The 20,351-nt window shown below is 40.7% G+C and overlaps 1 protein-coding gene across 2 annotated transcripts in view; it reads right to left on the reverse strand.

The window, feature by feature from the left end:
• Window positions 1–312: 312 nt before the first annotated feature.
• Window positions 313–20,351, reverse strand: part of pax8.S (paired box 8 S homeolog) — a 20,728-nt gene continuing 689 nt past the window's right edge. The window contains exons 2-13 of one of the 2 annotated variants that reach the window (XM_018255128.2): window positions 19,940–20,018; window positions 12,314–12,364; window positions 11,183–11,348; window positions 10,312–10,512; window positions 9,761–9,843; window positions 8,640–8,765; window positions 7,674–7,849; window positions 7,472–7,592; window positions 6,374–6,562; window positions 5,971–6,069; window positions 2,941–3,030; window positions 313–2,016 (exon numbers count right to left, since the gene is read on the reverse strand). In XM_018255128.2, coding sequence (XP_018110617.1) covers window positions 1,940–2,016; window positions 2,941–3,030; window positions 5,971–6,069; window positions 6,374–6,562; window positions 7,472–7,592; window positions 7,674–7,849; window positions 8,640–8,765; window positions 9,761–9,843; window positions 10,312–10,512; window positions 11,183–11,348; window positions 12,314–12,364; window positions 19,940–19,964 — 1,404 coding nt within the window. In that variant the 5' untranslated portion in view covers window positions 19,965–20,018 and the 3' untranslated portion in view covers window positions 313–1,939. The remainder of the gene's footprint in view (window positions 2,017–2,940; window positions 3,031–5,970; window positions 6,070–6,373; window positions 6,563–7,471; window positions 7,593–7,673; window positions 7,850–8,639; window positions 8,766–9,760; window positions 9,844–10,311; window positions 10,513–11,182; window positions 11,349–12,313; window positions 12,365–19,939; window positions 20,019–20,351) is intronic. The other variant, XM_018255129.2, reaches the window with a different exon arrangement.

Genomic DNA, 20,351 nt, shown 5'->3' on the forward strand with positions numbered 1-20,351 from the left:
CAGTGGGACATGGGTTTTTAATATTGAGTGCTGTTCTACGATCTCCCAGGCAGCTGTTATCTTGTGTTAGGAAGCTGTTATCTGGTTACCTTCCCATTGTTCTTTTGTTTGGCTGCTGGGGGGGAAAAGGGAGGTGGGTGATATCACTCCAACTTGCAGTACAGCAGTAAAGAGTGATTGAAGTTTATCATAGCACAAGTCACATGACTTGGGGCAGCTGGGAAATTGACAAAATGTCTAGCCCCATGTCAGATTTGAAAACTGAATATAAAAAATCTGTTTGCTCTTTTGAGAAATGGATTTCAGTGCAGAATTCTGCTGGAGCAACACTATTAACTGATTGATTTAAAAAAAAAATGTTTTCCCATGACAGTATCCCTTTAACTGCAGCCTTACAAACCCAGCATATAGTCCCTTCCCAGGAGGGATGCTTTGATTATATCCATTGGACAGCTTTGGGAAGATTCAGCTTTCAAAAAAGAAAAAGGGTTTCAGTCTCCTCCATTTAAAAGTGGACAGATAAAATGCAATGGCTTGTTAGCAAATTATTTAGAAAATTAGTGGGGCGATAATTCATAACGAGGTACATGGAAAAATTACTATATCTTATGCCCAAAGCTTAGTGGGCCCTAATATGATTTTGCTTTGGGGCCAAGGTATCTTCTAGCTACTCCACTGAATGAAGGGATCTGTGCATTACTTATTTCTGTTGTATGTTCCCTCCTTGTACCCAATAAAATAATCTTCTGCAGCAATAAAGGATAAATATTGTTGCATTTATGAAATCTCTGCAGAACTGGGCATTGCAATGAGAGCAGCAGCACCCATACATCTCTATTCTGCTTCTTTTTATCCACCAATGGGGAAGATGCTTTTGCTGATGGATCGCTGCAACACCTCTAAATATAAATATAATTAAAAAAAAGGGGCTGTTACTAAACTTTTAAACCAAAAAAATGGACATCCATGTATTAATAAGAAAGGTAAAATAAGGGCAGTTCAGGTTGATTACCTTTAAACAATGTGTAGTGTTTCCTGCCAACATTCTTTTTTGTGTTTTATGTCCCATTTTTCATTTGAGACATTACTGCATAGGCCTTAAAGGGGGGGGGGGGCAAATGGTCTGCAGTTGGTATGTTTCCTCCCAGGTCCAGCACTTGTTGAGCTGAATGTGCAGAACAATGCAGTTGAAAATCCATGTATTATATGACATACTCTTGACCTATTGTTAGCATAATCTCCCAGCATCCACTGCAGGTTGTTGTAGAACAGACGGGAAAACCCCACATGTAATGTCGGACTGGGCCTCCTAGGGACCATAGGAGCACCTGACTTTGGCTCTCACAAAAGTTACATAAAGACCGTGCTAAATACAAGTCATATAGACCTGTGGTGCAAATATTAAAGGGCAGATGGGAATTGTCCTTGGCTGGGGTTCATCAGGAGATCCTGTGCTACCCTAGCAATCCAGTCTGACCTTGGCCATGTGTATTACCAACCATGGGATCAGCAAGTAAATGCCACATTGTGAAGTTAATGGAGGCTTCTTCATTTTTATAATGGAGGCTTCTTCATTTTTATCATTCCCAGTTGATGTTGCAGCTAAAATGCATAGTGAATATTTTGTTATATACCCAAAGATGTATGTATTCCCTTGTACATAGCTCCATTCATATTTCATGTTTGTTTAGAGAACACTCAGTTGGCATAAGCACTTGGTGCGGGAGGGGTTCTGGGTGTTCTATTCAGGTATCATCTCTTCTTTTGCTGAATATCTCCCATAGCCCCATGAAGTTCATAAAAAAAGAGATTGAATACATTGTTCTTGTTATGATTTTGCAACTGGAGGGTTGCCATGGTTAGGTCTGTCCACCATTAAGCCACTTTCCCAGGGACTGGTTGCTTTGTTGATGATGCTACTCAACAGTCTCCATGAAGGCTACAGAAGGTCATAAGCTCCTGCCGTTGTGGGGGGAGGTGCAGTCCTTGTGGCAGAGCTGTAGTAATAGGGAGAGCCTGAGAGACAACAACAAAAAAAACATCATTGGGAGGTGAAAAGGGGTAAACCTTGAAAACGTTAATAAGTCTAATTGATCAACCATTAACATCTCATGCAAGTGTGTCATGAAGGAAACAGTGGAGATGGTGTTGGTGAATGGATTTGTGTCCAAGCCTGGGAACAAGCGCTATATATACATAAACATGTTATATACCTGCTATCCACAGTCACACTCCCTTCCCAGAGACTATTATCCACTGTTACTATAGGCACCATCTCTCCCTACTATACCTGCTATCCACAGTCACACTCCCTTCCCAGAGACTATTATCCACTGTTACTATAGGCACCATCTCTCCCTACTATACCTGCTATCCCACAGTCACACTCCCTTACCAGAGACTATTATCCCACTGTTACTATAGGCACCATCTCTCCCTACTATACCTGCTATCCCATAGTCACACTCCCTTCCCAGAGACTATTATCCCACTGTTACTATAGACACCATCTCTCCCTACTATACCTGCTATCCCACAGTCACACTCCCTTCCCAGAGACTATTATCCACTGTTACTATAGGCACCATCTCTCCCTACTATACCTGCTATCCCACAGCCAAGGTCCCTTAGCAGAGGCTGTTCTTTTCTAGGAATATAATTTTTCATAGTGTATTGCTTTCTAAAGTGTAAAGCTACTTGCAAAGAGCCTACACAACAATCTTCAAGATGTAACTTGCCTGTGGTTTTAATTTCAATGTTAGGCATTACACCAGTAAACGCATCTCTATAATACTATGCAATTTACCCTACAATGACTGACAGCTTTTCTTGAGTACATTTGTTTGCTCACTAAAAGCAGTAGCCTTGACACCTTTAAAACAGTTTAACTTTTATTTAGTTTGGGCACCTAAACATCATGGTACTGCATTTGCCACATACCTAAAAGGCTGGAGCTGGGGAAGCGCCAACTGTCTCCGTACGCTGCATAAGCCCCATGGCTGTAGGCATTTCCAGAGTAATCACCTCCTGCTGAGAGAACAAGAAGGTTAGACTTAAACAATTGGGTATTGGGGGGGGTGATATGAAATTATGGTAATAATAGGGGTTTCCCTCCATGTGCACTAGAGTTTATGTATCTGTATGATGGAACACAGACGCAAATACAGCTTCTGCTTTATAATATCTGGTTTTAGTTGCCCTTTGGTTATGGGGGGCTGTTTCAGCCTCTGTTTGCTTGAAATGCCAGGGCCTATTTTGTATCCCAGTCCAGGCCTGGGAACCCAAAAGGGAATGCCTACTGATTCATAATGTCAGTAAATATATGAGCAATTGCAGATCAGGTCTTCCACAAGGTTTTGGGAATGGTGAGATCTTGATGTGAGGCTTATAGTTGTGCCACTTGACACCATATTGTACAACCTCGAATGTCATAAAAGCCTGAGGTAAATTCAACAAGATTAAAGTACATTAGCCGGGCAGATTGTCTGAGTGTAAATGTCCCTGCTTGGGAAACAATCTGAGACATCCCAGGATGAGCGATAGATATGGGAGCCCCTGAATACGGCTATAATAAAATCCATATCTATATCTCTCTGCAGCCATGCTAATGATAGAGTAAGAGGGAAAGGATGTGTCTCTCTCTCACACACACAGTTAAAATATAACTGCTCCTTTTTATTTATCTTGACCAATCTCATTTCACGCTCCAGGAGAGGAAGGAGTGTGTGCGCGCGGGTGTGCGGCGGAGGCTGGGGAGGGGGATATAAGTGCTTTATATTTTTAACGCTGCATTAAGCGCGTCTCCGTGGTAACGCAGTAAGACGCTGGCTCAGCAGGTTCCAGAGCTGTGAGCTGAGGGGACTTTTGATTTTTTTCACCTTGCCCAAGTCTCTCATTTGAATTTACCTACAAAGGTCACCCTGGGCCAATCCTGTAATCCCTTCCCTCTCTTTATTGGCTGTGTGGGGAAGACACATCTAGTATAAAATGGGTCAACCCAACTCATAGCTAACTTTCACTACTCAAAGATGTATCAGACCAGTGGTCAGATAGGGAGCAGGCAGCTTTGGAAAAATAGATTGGTACATAGAGCACAGACACCAACATTTCCAGATAATTCTAGGCCCATTGCCAGGCCCGGATTTGTGGAAAGGCCACCGAGGTCTGGGCTTAGGGCGGCAGGATTTTAGGGGGCGGCATGCTGTCCAACCACACCCACATTGGTTCAGAAACACTGGGGATGCGCTGGAGATAAAATAGTTTATTTAATTTCCTGTGCGCCAGTCCCCATTGCTCCGTTCCCGATGATAAAAAATGTGCAAATAAAAGGGAGGGGGACAGGGGAAACGAATGTCAGCCGGCCTAGGGCTGTCCGCTATGTTAATCCAGCCCTGCTCACTGCTGAATATGTTCCTGGCATTGAGTGGGCAGAGCTAGCGTTCCATGTTCACCATATATGTCATGCCCAACAGCCATGATTATCTTGAACAATTAAAGTCGGGTGAACTTCAGCCCTGGGACCCCATTTGTACTCAGTGGCGGATTCATGAGATGTATGACCCCTAGACTAAACATTCCACAGGGCCCCCTTCTAGATTACTCCCACTGGAAATATACAACAGTTATTCAGGGTAACAGTTGCATCTGGAGACACAACAGGGCCATGAGATAACCTTTTTCAATCACTTTTTTTAAATAAAAAAATATAAAAATAATAATTGAAAAAGCTAGATGGGCCCCCCTTATCACTCTGGCCCCTAGGACATAGCCTACGGTAGCCTACTTATTAATCCACTCCTGCTTGCACTATAAAACTCACTGTTTAATACTGTCTGTTTAAGGGTTAGTTCACACAAGGAGATTCGGGGGGATTTTGTCGCCTGGCGACTAATCGCCTGGTCTTCTGAGCGACAATCTCCCCAAACTGCCTCAGGGTGTTTTCCCATAGGCTATAACGAAAAGTTGCCTGCGCTAAAGCACACGAAGCGATGCGTTTTCGGGCGACTTCGGAAAACGAATCGCCGCATGTGATTAGCGCCAGCATCTTTTTCATTTTAGCCGGCGCAGAGTGAGGGAAGGCCGTGTGGGGAGATTGGTCGCCGCAAAAACAAGGCGATTAGTCGCCAGGCGACCAAATCTCCCCAAAATGCCCAGTGTGGTCTGACCCTAATACTTTGACTGTTTCCCACCAAGTTTACCTAGTATTTATTCACTTGTGGTGCTGGATTTAAATTTTTAACTTGGCCGGTATAAAATTTCAGAATGGCCATTTTTGCTGGGCATCAGCTTATCAGACCCAGTGAACTGGAACAGGAATTTTCTGCCCTCTAATTCCCATAAAATAATTGAAACAGGTATGGGATCAGGATACCTGTTATCCAGTAAGTTCTGAATTAGGGAAAGGCCATCTCCCATAGACTCCATTTTATCCAAATAATTCAGATTTCCTTTTTCTCTGTAATAATTAGGGATGCACCAAATCCAGGATTAGTTTCGGGATTCAGCCAGGATTCAGATTTTACTGAATCCTTGTGCCTAGACGACCCGAATTCAAATCCATTTGCATATGTAAATTAGGGGTGGGAAGGGAAATCATGTGACTTTTCATCACAATACAAGGAAGTAAAAAAAAATGTTCTTCTCCTTTCCTGCCCCTAATTTGCAGATTCGGTTCGGTATTCAATATCTTGTACTTGATCCATGCTAAGATATAATTAATCTTTATTTGGAGGTTCATTTAATGTTTAAATTAATTTTTACGTAGACTTAACGTATGAAGATCCAGATTACGGAAATATCTGTTGTCTGGAAAACCCCCGACCCGAGCAGTCTGGATAACAGGTCCCATAACCCTATTTCAACTTTTAGGACTAAAAAAAAAGATGAAAACATTTTTCTGCCCATGTCACTTCTGCCCTTGCTGAACCCATGGTAGTTCATTCCCCAGATTTCTGTATCTCTGCCACTTACCAGCTACCATTCCAGCAATTGCAGAGGAGGCATAATTTCCTTGCCCACTGGGTATGTGAGGTGGGTATCCTGGCAATGTCGATCCAACTACATCACGACCTGCACAGAAGAGAAAAACAAAAAACGGTTGTACCATTTACCAATCACAATTGGGAGGTGAGGGTGAAAGGAAGAAATATCTTTATGTAGGCAAGCTATACTCCTTTTCTACTGTATGGCAAATTAAGGCAATAATGTAATTTTTTGTTTTGCTTTATATTAATAACAGGATTATCAAAATAGTTAATGCTGGAAAAACACCTGCATGAATGATATTGTTACATCATTTTATTGTGATATCACTTGCAGAGCAATGAAGCACACACTCTCTATAGCTGGGCTCCTGGCACTTTTACATTCATACCTGAGGCCACATGGCTTGTGAACTGGCCATACACAGATGCAGGGTGTGAAAAAACACTGAAGGATGGTGCTGAGCATCCTGTGCTGATTGGCTGCAGATCCAGGAAGGTGGGGCTACATAAAGATGAAGGGGTGGAGCTAGCGCTGGAGCTGTCAGAAGCCTCATGTTTAATGGAGAAGGCTGAGCGTTCTACAATGAGATTGAGTGAAATGTATGAGAATGATGGGAAAATGAACAGCAGAAAAATATTGTAAAAATGTGAAATAAAAGATGCGGATGGAAAATTGATGAATAGTTTCTTCCTGTCTCTTGGTGAATGATTACTTTATTCCTCAGCCGCTTGAAGTTTTTAATTAACTAAATACTAATTAGGGGCTTAAGATATTGGATTTCCATTCCCAATCCTTCCCATAACAAGCAAGGCAAGAAATTGGATCATTTATTGGAGATTTACTAGTCTTGTTCTTGTTCTGATATTCCCCTTGTATAAGCAGAAGGAACACTGATACCCAACCAAATATAGCAAAGCAAATTATACTCACTCACCCTGCACTTGTTATTTTTGTATAACGCCTTTCTTTTGTTGTTCTCTGTCCCAAATCACAAATATGGCATTTCTATAGCTAAAGCTAAACTAAAACAATAACCTATGACTCCATCAGTTCCAATCCGGTCCTATCAAAGCCTCCTATCAGTTGCTACTGCCCTAGTAACATACAGAAACCAATCATCAAATATCATTGCTGTTTTCCTTTAAAACAAACAGTTGTTATGGGTTACTAGACATGGACAAACTTCACACCTGTTATTACATTAACTTTTTCATGTTTAGTTTTCGATAAACAGCAACATACATACAAATGGGGTATAGGTCCAATTCAGGTCCGGACTGAGAATTAAAATAGGCCCTGGCATTTCAGGTACACAGAGGCCCAATCAGCCCACATAGAGGCCCAAACAGCCCTCACCAGCCCACTAAATACTGACTTTCTATGGCACTTTATAGCAACCCCTCTGGCACTTGCCAGAACCCACAGATCTGGGCCTGGTCCAATTAGATATAATGGTGTTGGGTATAGTAAAATGTTGGGTACCTACCAGATAGAGAAGAGTATCCCTGGTGGGTTGTGAGGTCTCTGCCAATTGTTGTGTTTGTGGAAGTCAGTGATGATTTCCCATCCTCCATTGCATTATTGAGCAGGGGTAGGGTATATAGAGCCTGAAAACAAATAAAAATATATTTAAAGGAGGAAAATGAAAACAGTGAGCAGAGGATGAAGCTCCGCCGCTCTGTACCCACCTGTTCTGTTTTGCTGTGAGTGGAAGAGGAGTAGGACTCCGGGAAATGTTGTCTCTGAAAGTGACACTCCAGGGCATCCAAAGGGTGGTGCCCATATGCCTCCGTACGGAACTGTTTCCTGCTGATGCCCACACTGCCTTGGGAGTCAATGCTGAGCCTGCAGCTCTCCTGGTCACCTGCGGAGAAGCGAACACTCAGTGATATCCTTTCTACCCAAGTGTATTTCATATGCTATATCTAGAGAAAATGATTGGGGCATGTATACATATATTTACATGTTGTATGCAAGATGCATATGAAACATGTCTGGAAAGAACTACTTTCTACTGGCTCTAGTCTTGTTCATTCACGTAAGCTAAAATCAACCATGTGCCATACATTTCATGCTATTCCAGATAATGACCCAGTATCTACTTTGGGTTTTATTTTGGACCAAAAAAATGTATAAGCAATTTTAATATATACATTCACTGCAATGTTCAGTGATTTTTAGAGCACTTGTAATTGCTATTGAAAGCAGTATTTGCCGGTGCTTTGCTATGTCTGCACTGCTGGTTCTTACTACATGTACCATGTTGCTTCTCCCATCCATTCATCCTACTCAGTTATGGAACTATAAAAATTCAGCAACTTCAGTACTGGTAAACAGTTTGTTTTTACGGTATCTCACTCAGGGATCTCAGGGATCCATAATTGTTGGGTATAACTGAATATTGAATCCTCCACAACAGATCAGGTTCAATACAATACTAGTTCTACTGATTAACAATTTTAAGGGTTTAGATTCCGTGCATCTGGTTACTATGAATTTTGTCATACCGGAACCTTGCAAATAATGCTGGTATTCAGCTGAACCTTGATCTAAATTCTTAATGGCCTGTTGCTGTATATTAAATGTCTACATTTTCCAAAGAGACAGAAAAAACAATACCACTAAACTGAGGGTATTACATGAAAGATACTTACTGTCATCAAGTTTGCGCTTTCCATCTGCACTGGGCTGCGTGATCCCCAACAAACCACTGATGGAATACGGGGATCCGAGAGAGTCTGAATGAGGAGACTCAGGGGGCGTCACTGCTGAACTAGGGACTGAAAAGCACAAAGTAGGATACACAGTACATTAGCACAAGAAAAGATGGGTTACCATGCAGCTCCATCTCAGTATTAAAGGGCATGTAAAGGCAAAAAAATAAAATCCCATTTTTACTTTCTTTAATGAAAAAGAAACCTATCTCCAATATACTTTAATTAAAAAATGTGTACTATTTTTGTAAGAAACCTGACTGTATGCAGTGAAATTCTCCCTTCATTTACTGCTGTGGATAGGAATTGTCAGACGGTCCCTAACTGCTGAGCAGGGAAACAATCATACTTATGAACAGCAGGGGGAGCCCCCGCCTTACTTCCCAGCCATGCAGAACTCAAGCAGCTTTGTTTATGACGATCCCCAAGTAGCCCAGACCACACTGAGCATGTGCACAGTCTTGGTCTTGCAAAAATGTTTAACAAAGTTACAAGATGGTGACCCCCTGTAGCCAACTTTGAAAGCATAAATCATTTGTTTGTTTAGGCTTGTGGTGCAGTAAGTTCATGTTTATATTATATACAGCATTTCTAGCCTTATTCTATTTTAGACTTTACATGCCCTTTACATAACTGGATATACTGTGTATAATAATGTTATATATGATATGCAGATACATTAAATGGAAATATATTAATTGACAGTTTCTTTGTCATTAATTGATTCTCTATATAGCAGTTACTTCTGTTAATGCATATATTTTAACCCATTCCCTAACATACACATTTATAATTTATTTGCAGATTATGGATTCTGCCACTAGGAGGCGCATGGAAGCAATGCTATCAGCAGAGATAGATAGTCCTTGGAAAATGGCATTGCTGCAAAGGACATTGATGAAAGTATTCCAGCAAAGTAGATGGACACATACATAAATGTTTTACAGTTTTACAATGGAAAAAATTCTATACTCTTGTTACTTCCAGCAGATGATATATCTGTAGTTTCTCTTGTTATGCTACCAAGTTGTAGTTTAGTTGTAGTGCCAAGGGTCACTTACTTAGAGTTTGTCCTGGGCTCAGTGATTTTACACAGCTCTCCATAGGCAGGTTAAAAAGTTGCTGTACTTTGGTGCGTATGATCCTGGTGGGGAGGAGAGAGAGGACATATAGTTAGTTCCGGCCTTTCCATTAACATAGACACACATTTCACCACAGATTTATAGTGCAGCTACACAATACTAGGCAGCAGTGCTATCTACTGTCTGCACCACTATAACATGTGTAGCCAGTAAAACATGACGGTAAGAGTGAAAAGACAAACACATTCTGCTAGTCTCCATGAATATCAATGCCAAGGTCAACTAATATAATACTTCCAACCCTAAATGCACTGTGACTGCGACACCAAAGGTAGATAAAGCCTCAAATGCTCTCTATAAGTTTTTGCTCCCCGTTACCATGTCTTTTGACAGGGCTTTCTGTAGCCTAACTGCCCCAATAACAAATCCATTCTTCCTATGCAGATGATGATATCTCCATTTGAGTTACACGAGGACATCTATGACAATAACAATCACACAACACCAATGAAACACACTCTTTGCCCCACCTGTTGATAGAGCTGACACTGGGAACCGTGTCGTTGTCGCACACCCCCTCTGCCAGCAGCCGGTCCCTGATTTCCCAGGCAAACATTGTTGGGTTCTGGCGTTTGTAATCTCCAATTTTCTCCACCACTTTGGGGGTAGCAACCTTAGGCTTTGAACCTCCGATGACGCCTGGCCGAATACTGCCTGTCTCATAGTACCTACTCCAATAAAGAAAAAAAGGTCTAATTACCCAAAACCAGACGTGGGTCCCTCATAACTAGAGGCTTATTGCATGGACAAAGTGCGCAAAGTGTGGCTTGGATCTAACAACAATCTGGCAGGTTAGAAACCCCTGCATGGATATGTTGATGTGGGCCTCTTCCAATTGGTCTCCCTAGACCCCATTGTGATCCAATCCAGGCCCAGATTCTGGCAAAAGCCAGAGGGGCTTCTGTAAGATGACATAGACGGACACTATTTAGGGGCTCTCTGTACTTGAAATGCCAGGCCCTATTTTGATTCCCAGTCCAGACTTGATCCAATCACTGGCATAGGGGCCAAATGAATGGATCATCCCACTGCATTGGAAACCAAGTTAGGTAAAGAGTTGATTGACAAATAAGTGGATCTGAGTGGATGCTCAGCTTAACTGGATGTGATTGTTTTAACTCTGTATCATGGTGACCTGATCACCCCATTTATGTTTTACTTGTATTCAAATTTATGGGGTTATAGTTTCCTTTACAGTCCAGAGCAATTAGCTGAATAATGTTCTGAGCTAAAGGGAAAATCAGAACCTTATTTGTTCAGATATAAAGGGAAGAGGCAACCCAACCAATGACTAGCATGTGATCATTTTCTTTGCACTGCTACCATATCCTGGTTCCTTACCTGCCCAAAATTTTGCTGACACAGCCATGACTGACTCTGAGCTGTCGTGAGATGTCACAGGGACGAACCCCCTGGTGCGCCAGGTCAACAATCCGCTGCCTCACCACCTCTGGCAGGGGACGCCCATTCACAAACGCTCCACCTAGCTGATTCAAACCTCCGTTTTCTGAAAGAGCAGACAAATATGTTGTTAGGGAACAACTGGCTCACAAGGGGAAATCCCCCAATTTTACCCATAGATACAGGTGTTTGTATAATTCTACCAATATGTAGTGGAGACTGAGATCTAGAATCAGAAGCTGACTAACTCCTTGGCATTAATGAGTTATAGATTGCGCCTAGTCATTCCTTGCAACCTCCCATAAAGTGGAACAGATGCCAATTGAATCATAACGTCACTTATGTCTTAGATTTAGTCAATGGCTTACCACAAGCACAATGTACAGGCACAAACATTATTTTAGAATGAAAATAGAGGTCACCAGAGGAGAATAAGGTACCTCTAGGATTTGTAGGGGTATATTGAGCAAAGGGTACCCTTACAATCCAACATAAGTGAAGAGCTGTAAAACGTATGTTCTTGATGAATATACTCCATATTATGAGCTCATCAGAAGAGGTATCCATATTGGAAAGGATACTCCCTGTTCTACAATCACAATTATAGATACACAGCCTAAAGTAAATTCAAGGGAAGGGAAGAGTATAACTAGAAGTCATTCGAATTATGATATATGGGTTTTATATATATATATATATATATATATATATATATATATATAAATATTGATGGATGCCGGCATGCACGAAAAATTTGGACGATGCCTGGGTGAAGTCCTTGAAGGAGATGAATGGAGATCGACCAGCCTAAACATTAGTTTTTGCCCACAAAAAAAAAAATTCTACTTATCATAAGACCTGTGAGTGTGGCTTCTTCAGATCTCTTATATCTTATATATAGTAAGTTTGCATTAGTCTAGACCCTCATGGGGCCGCCTGCTGTCGCTGCTAGAACCCTACCCTTACACCTGTTTGTACCAACATTGGCAGAGCGTAACTGAACAGTCAGACATCATTGTATTGTGTATATTACATTGATTGATTGAATGAGCCTTGAATTGAAATGCTGACCTATATTGAGATTGCTGGCAGGTCCTGAGCAGCCCCTCTCTGTGATGAGCTCTGTGAACAAATGCACTGTTTAGATACATCACAAGTAAATCTGATAAAGTAAGCTTGAGGCATGTAGAGACACACAAGAAAAGACAGTTAATAAGATAAGACAAGTGGGGAAGTGGGAGGCACAAGCACAGAGGGTAAGTCTGATGAGGACGGACCATAGGTTTTTAGTTTGCTTCTCACTAGACCAGGGAATCAGACATGTAGATATACACCCTAAAGCTGACTACATGCAGGACCAGGGATATAACCTCAAAGGAAGCAGACCCTGTGGTTGCAGGGGGGGGGGGCGAGGAAGGCACTAATTAATGAGCAATTTCAATATATCTTAACAGAATTGGTAAACTTGACAAAGTTTTTGGGCCTAAAATGAATTTGCTCAGGGGACCAGAAACGTCTAGTTAATCCACTGGCCAGAATAACCCATATATGAAGAAGTCTGGGACCCCAATCTAAAATATTCTATGTAATTCAGGGATGTAACTCTATATAACAGCAGGTTCATAAACTAGATTAGCATTGGTGTAGGTTATGGGCATTCTGTGCCAACAAGCAGGAGTAAAAATAATACCATAGCATGTACAAGAGTATGTTACACCAAAAAAACTCCAGAAAGTGCTGGAATACATAACATATCCCAGCATGCTTAGCAGCAGCAGTCCAGCGATAGCTAGCAAGGTGTATGTAGTTACCAGTACCACCCTGACTAAAGAGGATTAGAAACAAAGGTAACAAAGGGTTTGGGGTGTTCTGCCCTTCACTGTTCTCTACTTGAGCACATTACATATCACAGCTCCCATTGTGCCATAGACCTTATGCCCAGGTATTGCTGCACAATAATGGAGTGCTCAACCTGTGAGGTTCCCACTTGTTGAAAGTGGTGGGTACTCAACCAGAAATCCCCTTCCTTGCACGGGGACAGAAGCCAGTATAGACAAAATCCAGAAGCACACCAAAAAATAATTACTGCGTGAAAAAAGGTGGTTTATTTAGCCCATAAGCATTTCACAAACAAGGCAAAGTTTCAGACCCCTCCGGGCCCTTTATCAAGCCTCTATTATGCCCAGGTATTGGCATCTAGGGGAATGCACTGGTGCCCAGGCCTGAAATTGTGGAAAGGCTACACAGATTGAGAGCATATGGTTTATGGGGCAGCAGACTGAAATAAAACAGTTAATTGTATTTGTATATATTTAAAAGGAAAAAGACCCTTCCATTCCCAGTCAGCTCTTACGGTTAATGTTTAATTTTCCAGTTCCCAGTGGGGTATTACTTCAGCCTCTGGAGTGGTTTTACTGGATCCATCCCATCTACCACTGATTATTAGGAAAGTTCCCATTTTGCCCTACTGCATAACATTTCCAAGGAACTGTAACTAGAGAAGGAGTAACCTACTGTTTAGATGGCAGCAGTGTGGCCTATACACCTGAAGATTACTCTCCTCCATAAAGTATGACTCCAAGCAGAACTGGTAGTGAATCAAAGGCTGCAGGTGGCCCAGAGCATTCCTTTTGTTTGGACATCAGAAAAGAAAACCTTTTGAAACACAACCTAAGGCTGTTATCTTATCTAAGGGCAATGGGACATTCATGCTTTTGATTGCTACAATCTTCCCAGGGAAATCCAAATACATTGAGCCAGTAACAATTGCTCTCCTTCAATGAATGGGAATCAAATCACCTATGGCATGTAGCTGTGAGTGTCACTAGGAAACATGGAGAATGGCATTATTTTAGGTGTACTCCTTCTGTCTGTTCTTGTGTACCATGAGCAAAGTGATCCCCATACACCAGGAATCCCCAACCTTTTGTATCTGTGAGCAACATTCATTTAACACTAGCATACACAATTTTCATTTGGGTGCGAAATAAGTGCTGTGATTGGCCATTTGGTAGCCCCTATGTGGATTGTCAACCTACATTGAGGCTCTGTTTGGCAGTACACCTGGTTTTTATGCAACCAAAACTTGCCTGGAATTCAAAAAGAAGCACATGCTTTGAGGCCACTAAGAGCAACATCCAAGGGGTTGGAGAGCAACATGTTGCTCATGAGCTACTGGTTGAGGCTTTGGTCAAACCACAAAGGAGAAACTGCAATTTGCAGTTGGTTAGATATACAGGTAGAAACAATAGAATTTTACTTGTATCTGACAATTCAGCCTTAACAATGGCTGATGTTCGAGTGCCTTCAAAGGCACCCTTTTAGAATTTTCCGCCTGGGCCGATCGAGGAGCCGACCGATATCCAAGTCTTCTGCCGATATTGGTTGGCTCGTCTCCTCTGTGTATGGCCACCTTTAGGGCAGGAGTGATCCCTTCTTAAAATGGTTGTGTATAATAAAATAGGTTTGTTTATCTGACAGGGGATACTGGGGACAAAGAGTATCTGAGTATTATCATGCACAGACACAGTTTGCATAGCCATGAGTACAGGCCAGAAACAAAGACATTTGCTATTTAGTTAGAAATCAGACCTTGAATTACGGTGCCTTTAGAGGAGAAGGAAAGGTAAAAACTAAGTCAGCCTCATCAGAAAGGTCTACCTAAATATACCAGTAAACCCTCAAAGTAGTGCTGCCTGTCAAAAGAAACACAGCATTTCTTTCCTTCTATTGTGTACACATGGGCTTCTGTATCAGACTTCCTGCCTTCAGCTTAAACCTCCTTGCCCGGGCATGAGCATGCTCAGTTTGCTCCTCTCCCCCCCCCCTTCTGTGCTGTAATCTGAGCCCAGAGCTATAAGTGAGCAGGGAGAGACTCAGGCAGGAAGTGAGGTCACACCAAGCTAATACTGCAGCTGCTATCCTAAACAAACAGAGAGCTTCTAGCTTCTTTTTACTCAGGCATGGTAAAACATTCTACAGAATAAATATAGCATTCTGTCTTGCACTATTGCAGCAACAAAATGCAAAAAGCATCTATTGGCAATATATTGCCTCCATAGATTTACTTCTCCTTTAACACAATTAGGAGGGATATAACTGTAGGTACAGTCAACCCTGGGGATAAGGGTTTTTATGTTTTTTTATTGAAAACTTTACAACAGAATATAAATATAATTTAGACTAACATGCCAATAATATTATGCTCATACAGAACCAACCCCCCCACCAGTCCACTGGTCAAATGTCCTGATGGATAGCTTGACAATGGGACAAAGACAGTGAAGGCGGAGCAGGATAATAGAGGTCCCAGTGAGGCCTTTATTACTGAGCAATCTTCTGGAAATGTGGGGGTCTCTAAAATAATTATGCTCTGGGGCCCAGTGAAATTATCTAGTTCTGCGACTGATAATGGGGCACAAATGTAAAATCAAAGTATAACTACAGAGCAGAAACAGGTGCAGGTAGGTGAACCCTCCTTAATAAAGACTCCGGTTTTGCTGTTAAATACTGCACTGCCCAGTTGGTTCTGATGAAGCAGAAAGGGGTAACGTGACCAAACATTTGTGACTTTGGCCATTCTGACCCATTGCCATTGCAGGGAAACCCATCCTCATCAAGAGCCGACAGCCTCAGCCTCAATCAGTTACCCACATGTCCAGATCACCCAGGTAATTGCGACAGTGACATATTTATTACCGCCCGTTAAATATAACTTGCCCTTTCACATAAGATAACAAATTGCTCCGATAGGAAGGCTCGCGCTGCAAGTGCGGCCCCTTTCCAACAGATCCAGTGTTGGACTGGCCCACCGGGATACCTGAAAAAGTCCAGGTGGGCCAAGGTGTCAGTGGGCCCTCATGCTGCTAGACATTTGGCCTATTTCATGGTCATTCCCTATTTCTATGAGAACAAAGTGGCTAAATAGATGGAATAATAGATTATAGTATGTAAATAAAAGAGACTGTGAGAATAGAGGTTGAGTGAGGAGAGGAATAATAATAGTACGAGTAAGAGTGGGCCCCTGGTCTAAGATTAATTGGTGGGCCCCTAGTCAAATATTTTTGGGTGGGCCCCTGGTGTCTCAGTCTGACACTGGACAGATCCACATAAAGATCCCACTCTGTGTGAGTGTGTAATAAAGAGCAACACGGTGCGACTTCCCCAGAGAAGTTTTATGTCGAAAAATAATCATTTCAAATTCTTCCCATTCCCAGCAGCAGGGACAGAGTCATTCATGACTGCAGGGATCGATTGCAAGTGCCAAGCCGTATCTCCTGGCTGACGACTCACTTTCTGTCCCTCTCTGCTACACAATCGCATCAGACTTGCCCAACCTGCTGCGATTCTCCAGCCGCTTCAGTCCTAGCACTGTCCAAGCAGATGTTCTGGGATTCGTAGTTGACTAACTCTTATATTACAAGAAATAGTAAGGATAATATAACTAGCACCTGGTCCTAGGAGCTTGCAATCGGCACCAAGTGCGGATCGCGCCACCCTCGCAGTATATTACTATAATTCTATTGCATCGCAAAGACAAGAACTCAAATAATTTTTATTTACATCCTCCATAGCTTCCTATTCGAATTGGTTTTCACCTGGCGCTATTTTTGATAATTAAAGGCAATACAATTAGCGCACAGATTTATAGTCAGTAGTAAATGTTCATCTGGTAAAAATAAACAGCACACAGCGCTCATTTGCCTCTTGATCCATTAATTCCTAATCACCTAATAATTCATTAACCCACTGTCAAGCCTAAGCCTCTCCTTTTACATATTTTTCGAAGGTGAAAAGGGTAAATTGTTTTGTTTGTCTGACAAAATTCGGGAATTGAAAACAATATTTGCAACCTGAATATTTATTCCATTTCTCGTTTTTTTCTGCAATCCGAGCAGATTTCCTATAATTATACCAATTTATATACATTAATAAATAACCTACATGTTTTACACGCAAATGGGGTTTAAACAATTAGCTTTAAAATAAAAGAATAGTCGGAGGAATGTCGTATCTACATAGAAATAAATTAGATCACCCCCATAAATATACAGAAAATTCAGAGGGACCCTGATATGTTTCACAAACACAAACTTCCCAAACTTCTGACTAATGAGCATGAAAATGACCAAATATTTGGTAATATTTAACTATTTCATATTTAATTAAATGGGGAACTATCAAATATTTTACTATTTAACTATTTCATATTTAATTAAATTGGGGAATTACCAAATATTTTACTATTTAACTATTTAATATTTAATTAAATTGGGGCATTACCAAATATTTTACTATTTAACTATCTAATATTTAATCAAATGGGGAATTACCAAATATTTTACTATTTAACTATTTAATATTTAATTAAATTGGGGAATTACCAAATATTTTACTATTTAACTATTTAATATTTAATTAAATTGGGGAATTACCAAATATTTAACTATTTAACTATCTAATATTTAATCAAATGGGGAATTACTAAATATTTTACTATTTAACTATTTAATATTTAATTAAATTGGTGGAATTACTAAATATTTTACTATTTAACATGTAATATTTAATTAAATGGGGAATTACCAAATATTTAACTATTTAATATTTTATTAAATTGGGAAATTACCAAACATTTTACTATTTAACTATTTAATATTTAATAAAATGGGGAATTACCAAATATTTAACTATTTATTTAATATTTAATAAAATGGGGAATTACCAAATATTTTACTTTTTGACTATTTAATATTTAATATGTATTAATAGTTTATAGTAAGGCATACACTCATTTAAGTAGCATATATATATATATATATATATATATATATATATATATATATATATATATATATAAAACCATGCCAAAAATATAATTTACAAAAATAATCGTTTCTTTTCGTTAAGTAATTAAATGTAGTAAAATTTCAATCAGAAAGCTATTGTTTTCTTTGTAAATCTCGTGGGCATTCCAGGCTGCGAAGAACCACAACACTGACCTCAGGTAACAGTAAATTGCATCCGCGACCAGACGCAGCGACAGATAGGGAAAATATCCACAAAGTTCAGAGACGAAGTTGGAAAACCATTCAAACAATGGTCCCCCCCTCAAGATGTTCCCCTCAAGCTGCATCCATCAGAGAGGCAGTTAAAGTGTCACCGAGGGGAGGGCAGCAATTATTCTGCAGCCAGAGAAATGATCTGCTAATTAACTGCCATTCACAAAGATTCAAAGGCTAAAATAGGAATTCAATTGGCTTCTTTCTCATGGAAAAAGGAGGGAGATCGCCAGAGATCGGCATGCACTAAATTAAGATGCAATAACAGATAACTAGATAATGAGAAATGGATATTATTATTGTATGTTAATAAATTGACATTTGCGTTATTTCTCTTTCCGTATCTTTATTCTTCTCAGGAGTTTACTTTCTATATCAAACTCCCTCTCTCATTCATATTTATCTTTTGTAGCAAAAGAAAAACACCTGACACATCAGAACACAACTAAACAAGGGCAAAGCAGGTGTCACAACGCGTTACGCAAAGCGCACCATTCCAAGGTGTAGCCATAGAAAAGCGCTTCAATCCATCAAAATCAAACTGGAACAGGCTTATACAAATGGGACCGGTTTGGAATCATTTTAGGTAATAATGTACGGGTTTCGTTCGAGTCGTTTGAGTATATTGCAGAATCAATTGCTCTGGCTTTGGAAGTTTGTGGGGCCAAATTCAGATATTCCAAATTGGAGGGTCAGCCTAATCCACACGAATAAATCATACTAAGATCAGAACTGATAAATCTTTCTGTTCAATTGGCACATTGATCACAACCAACAAATGATGATGTCACTGACAAATTAATCAGAACTATTTTGTAACTGGCAGATTGATCAGAATAAATAAATAAAATGAGGTGACTGGCAAACTGATGAGAAATTGAAGATTTCAGCCCTAAACTTTGACATCAATTTCACTTTAATCAGACACTTTGCAAATTGTACATCAAACAAATGAACCTGCCTCAAAAACAGCTTTTTGGGTTGAAATTCTGGTGCCCAATTGAACTGTGAACTCTGTGAATTGTGGTTGGGGGATCTTTCCCAGCTGTCCCTCATCTTTCCACTGGTCTGGTAGACTGAATAACCGGGCTCTTGGCCTGTACCCTTATGACTATGGTAATGGTGAAGAATAATAGTTATTAATAACGCTCCAACATATTCCCCAGCGTTGTGCAACCGATAAAGACCCCCCCTCCCAATAGTGACACCAAACACCATTGCAATGCAGATCAGTGGGTACAAGATTCAGGGTATATATATATATATATATATATATATATATATATATATATATATTGTATATTTTGTATTTCTTATCTTTCCGTTGAGGGGGCGCAGGAGAACGTGCATTCATGTCCATGAAAGCTGTAAGGTTGCAATTGTGGAATAGAGTGCAAGCTCTTGGATCAATATCCCCTCTACACTCGTCCATTTAACAGTCTGCGAGCTCATGAGCATTTCATTCTCTTATGTCCCAAACCAGGTAACCCTGGGATATATCCAATTCAGAGGTAACATCTACAGTGACCTTATACATTCACAGAAACCCCTGCCAGTCCAACACACCTTTAGAAAAGACACCAGCAGTAGTAGTAGTAGTAGTAGTAGTAGTAGTAGTAGTAGTCTCCCTTCTCACCTGATCTGATGCTGCTGTTGGGCATCTTGCTCCTAGTCCCTGGTAAATCCACAGTGCTGCTCCTTCCAGCCAATGTCACCTGCAGGCAGGACAAACAGCTCACTCATGGGGCAAAAGAGACAGGGAAAGGGATAGGGTACGGGGTGCTCTTAAAGAGATGGCACTGCCACTCCTGTGGCCCTCTGCCAAGATAGGATTGTAGCTGTGCCCAAACACTGGTGCTGGAGACTTGTGCTTCCAAATTCCCACAGTTTGCGATTGGTCCGATTTGACAATATATCAGTGTGTGTTAATAATCTCATCCCTTCTAACCACCCCCCATGAGTCTAAATAATGTCACATTTGCATTCATTCCATGATGTTGGCCAGAGGGACTGGCACTGCTAGAAACATTAGAGTAAAGCCTTTGGAT

Source organism: Xenopus laevis, chromosome 3S (assembly GCF_017654675.1).
Source record: "Xenopus laevis strain J_2021 chromosome 3S, Xenopus_laevis_v10.1, whole genome shotgun sequence".
Taxonomy (NCBI): Eukaryota; Metazoa; Chordata; class Amphibia; order Anura; family Pipidae; genus Xenopus; species Xenopus laevis.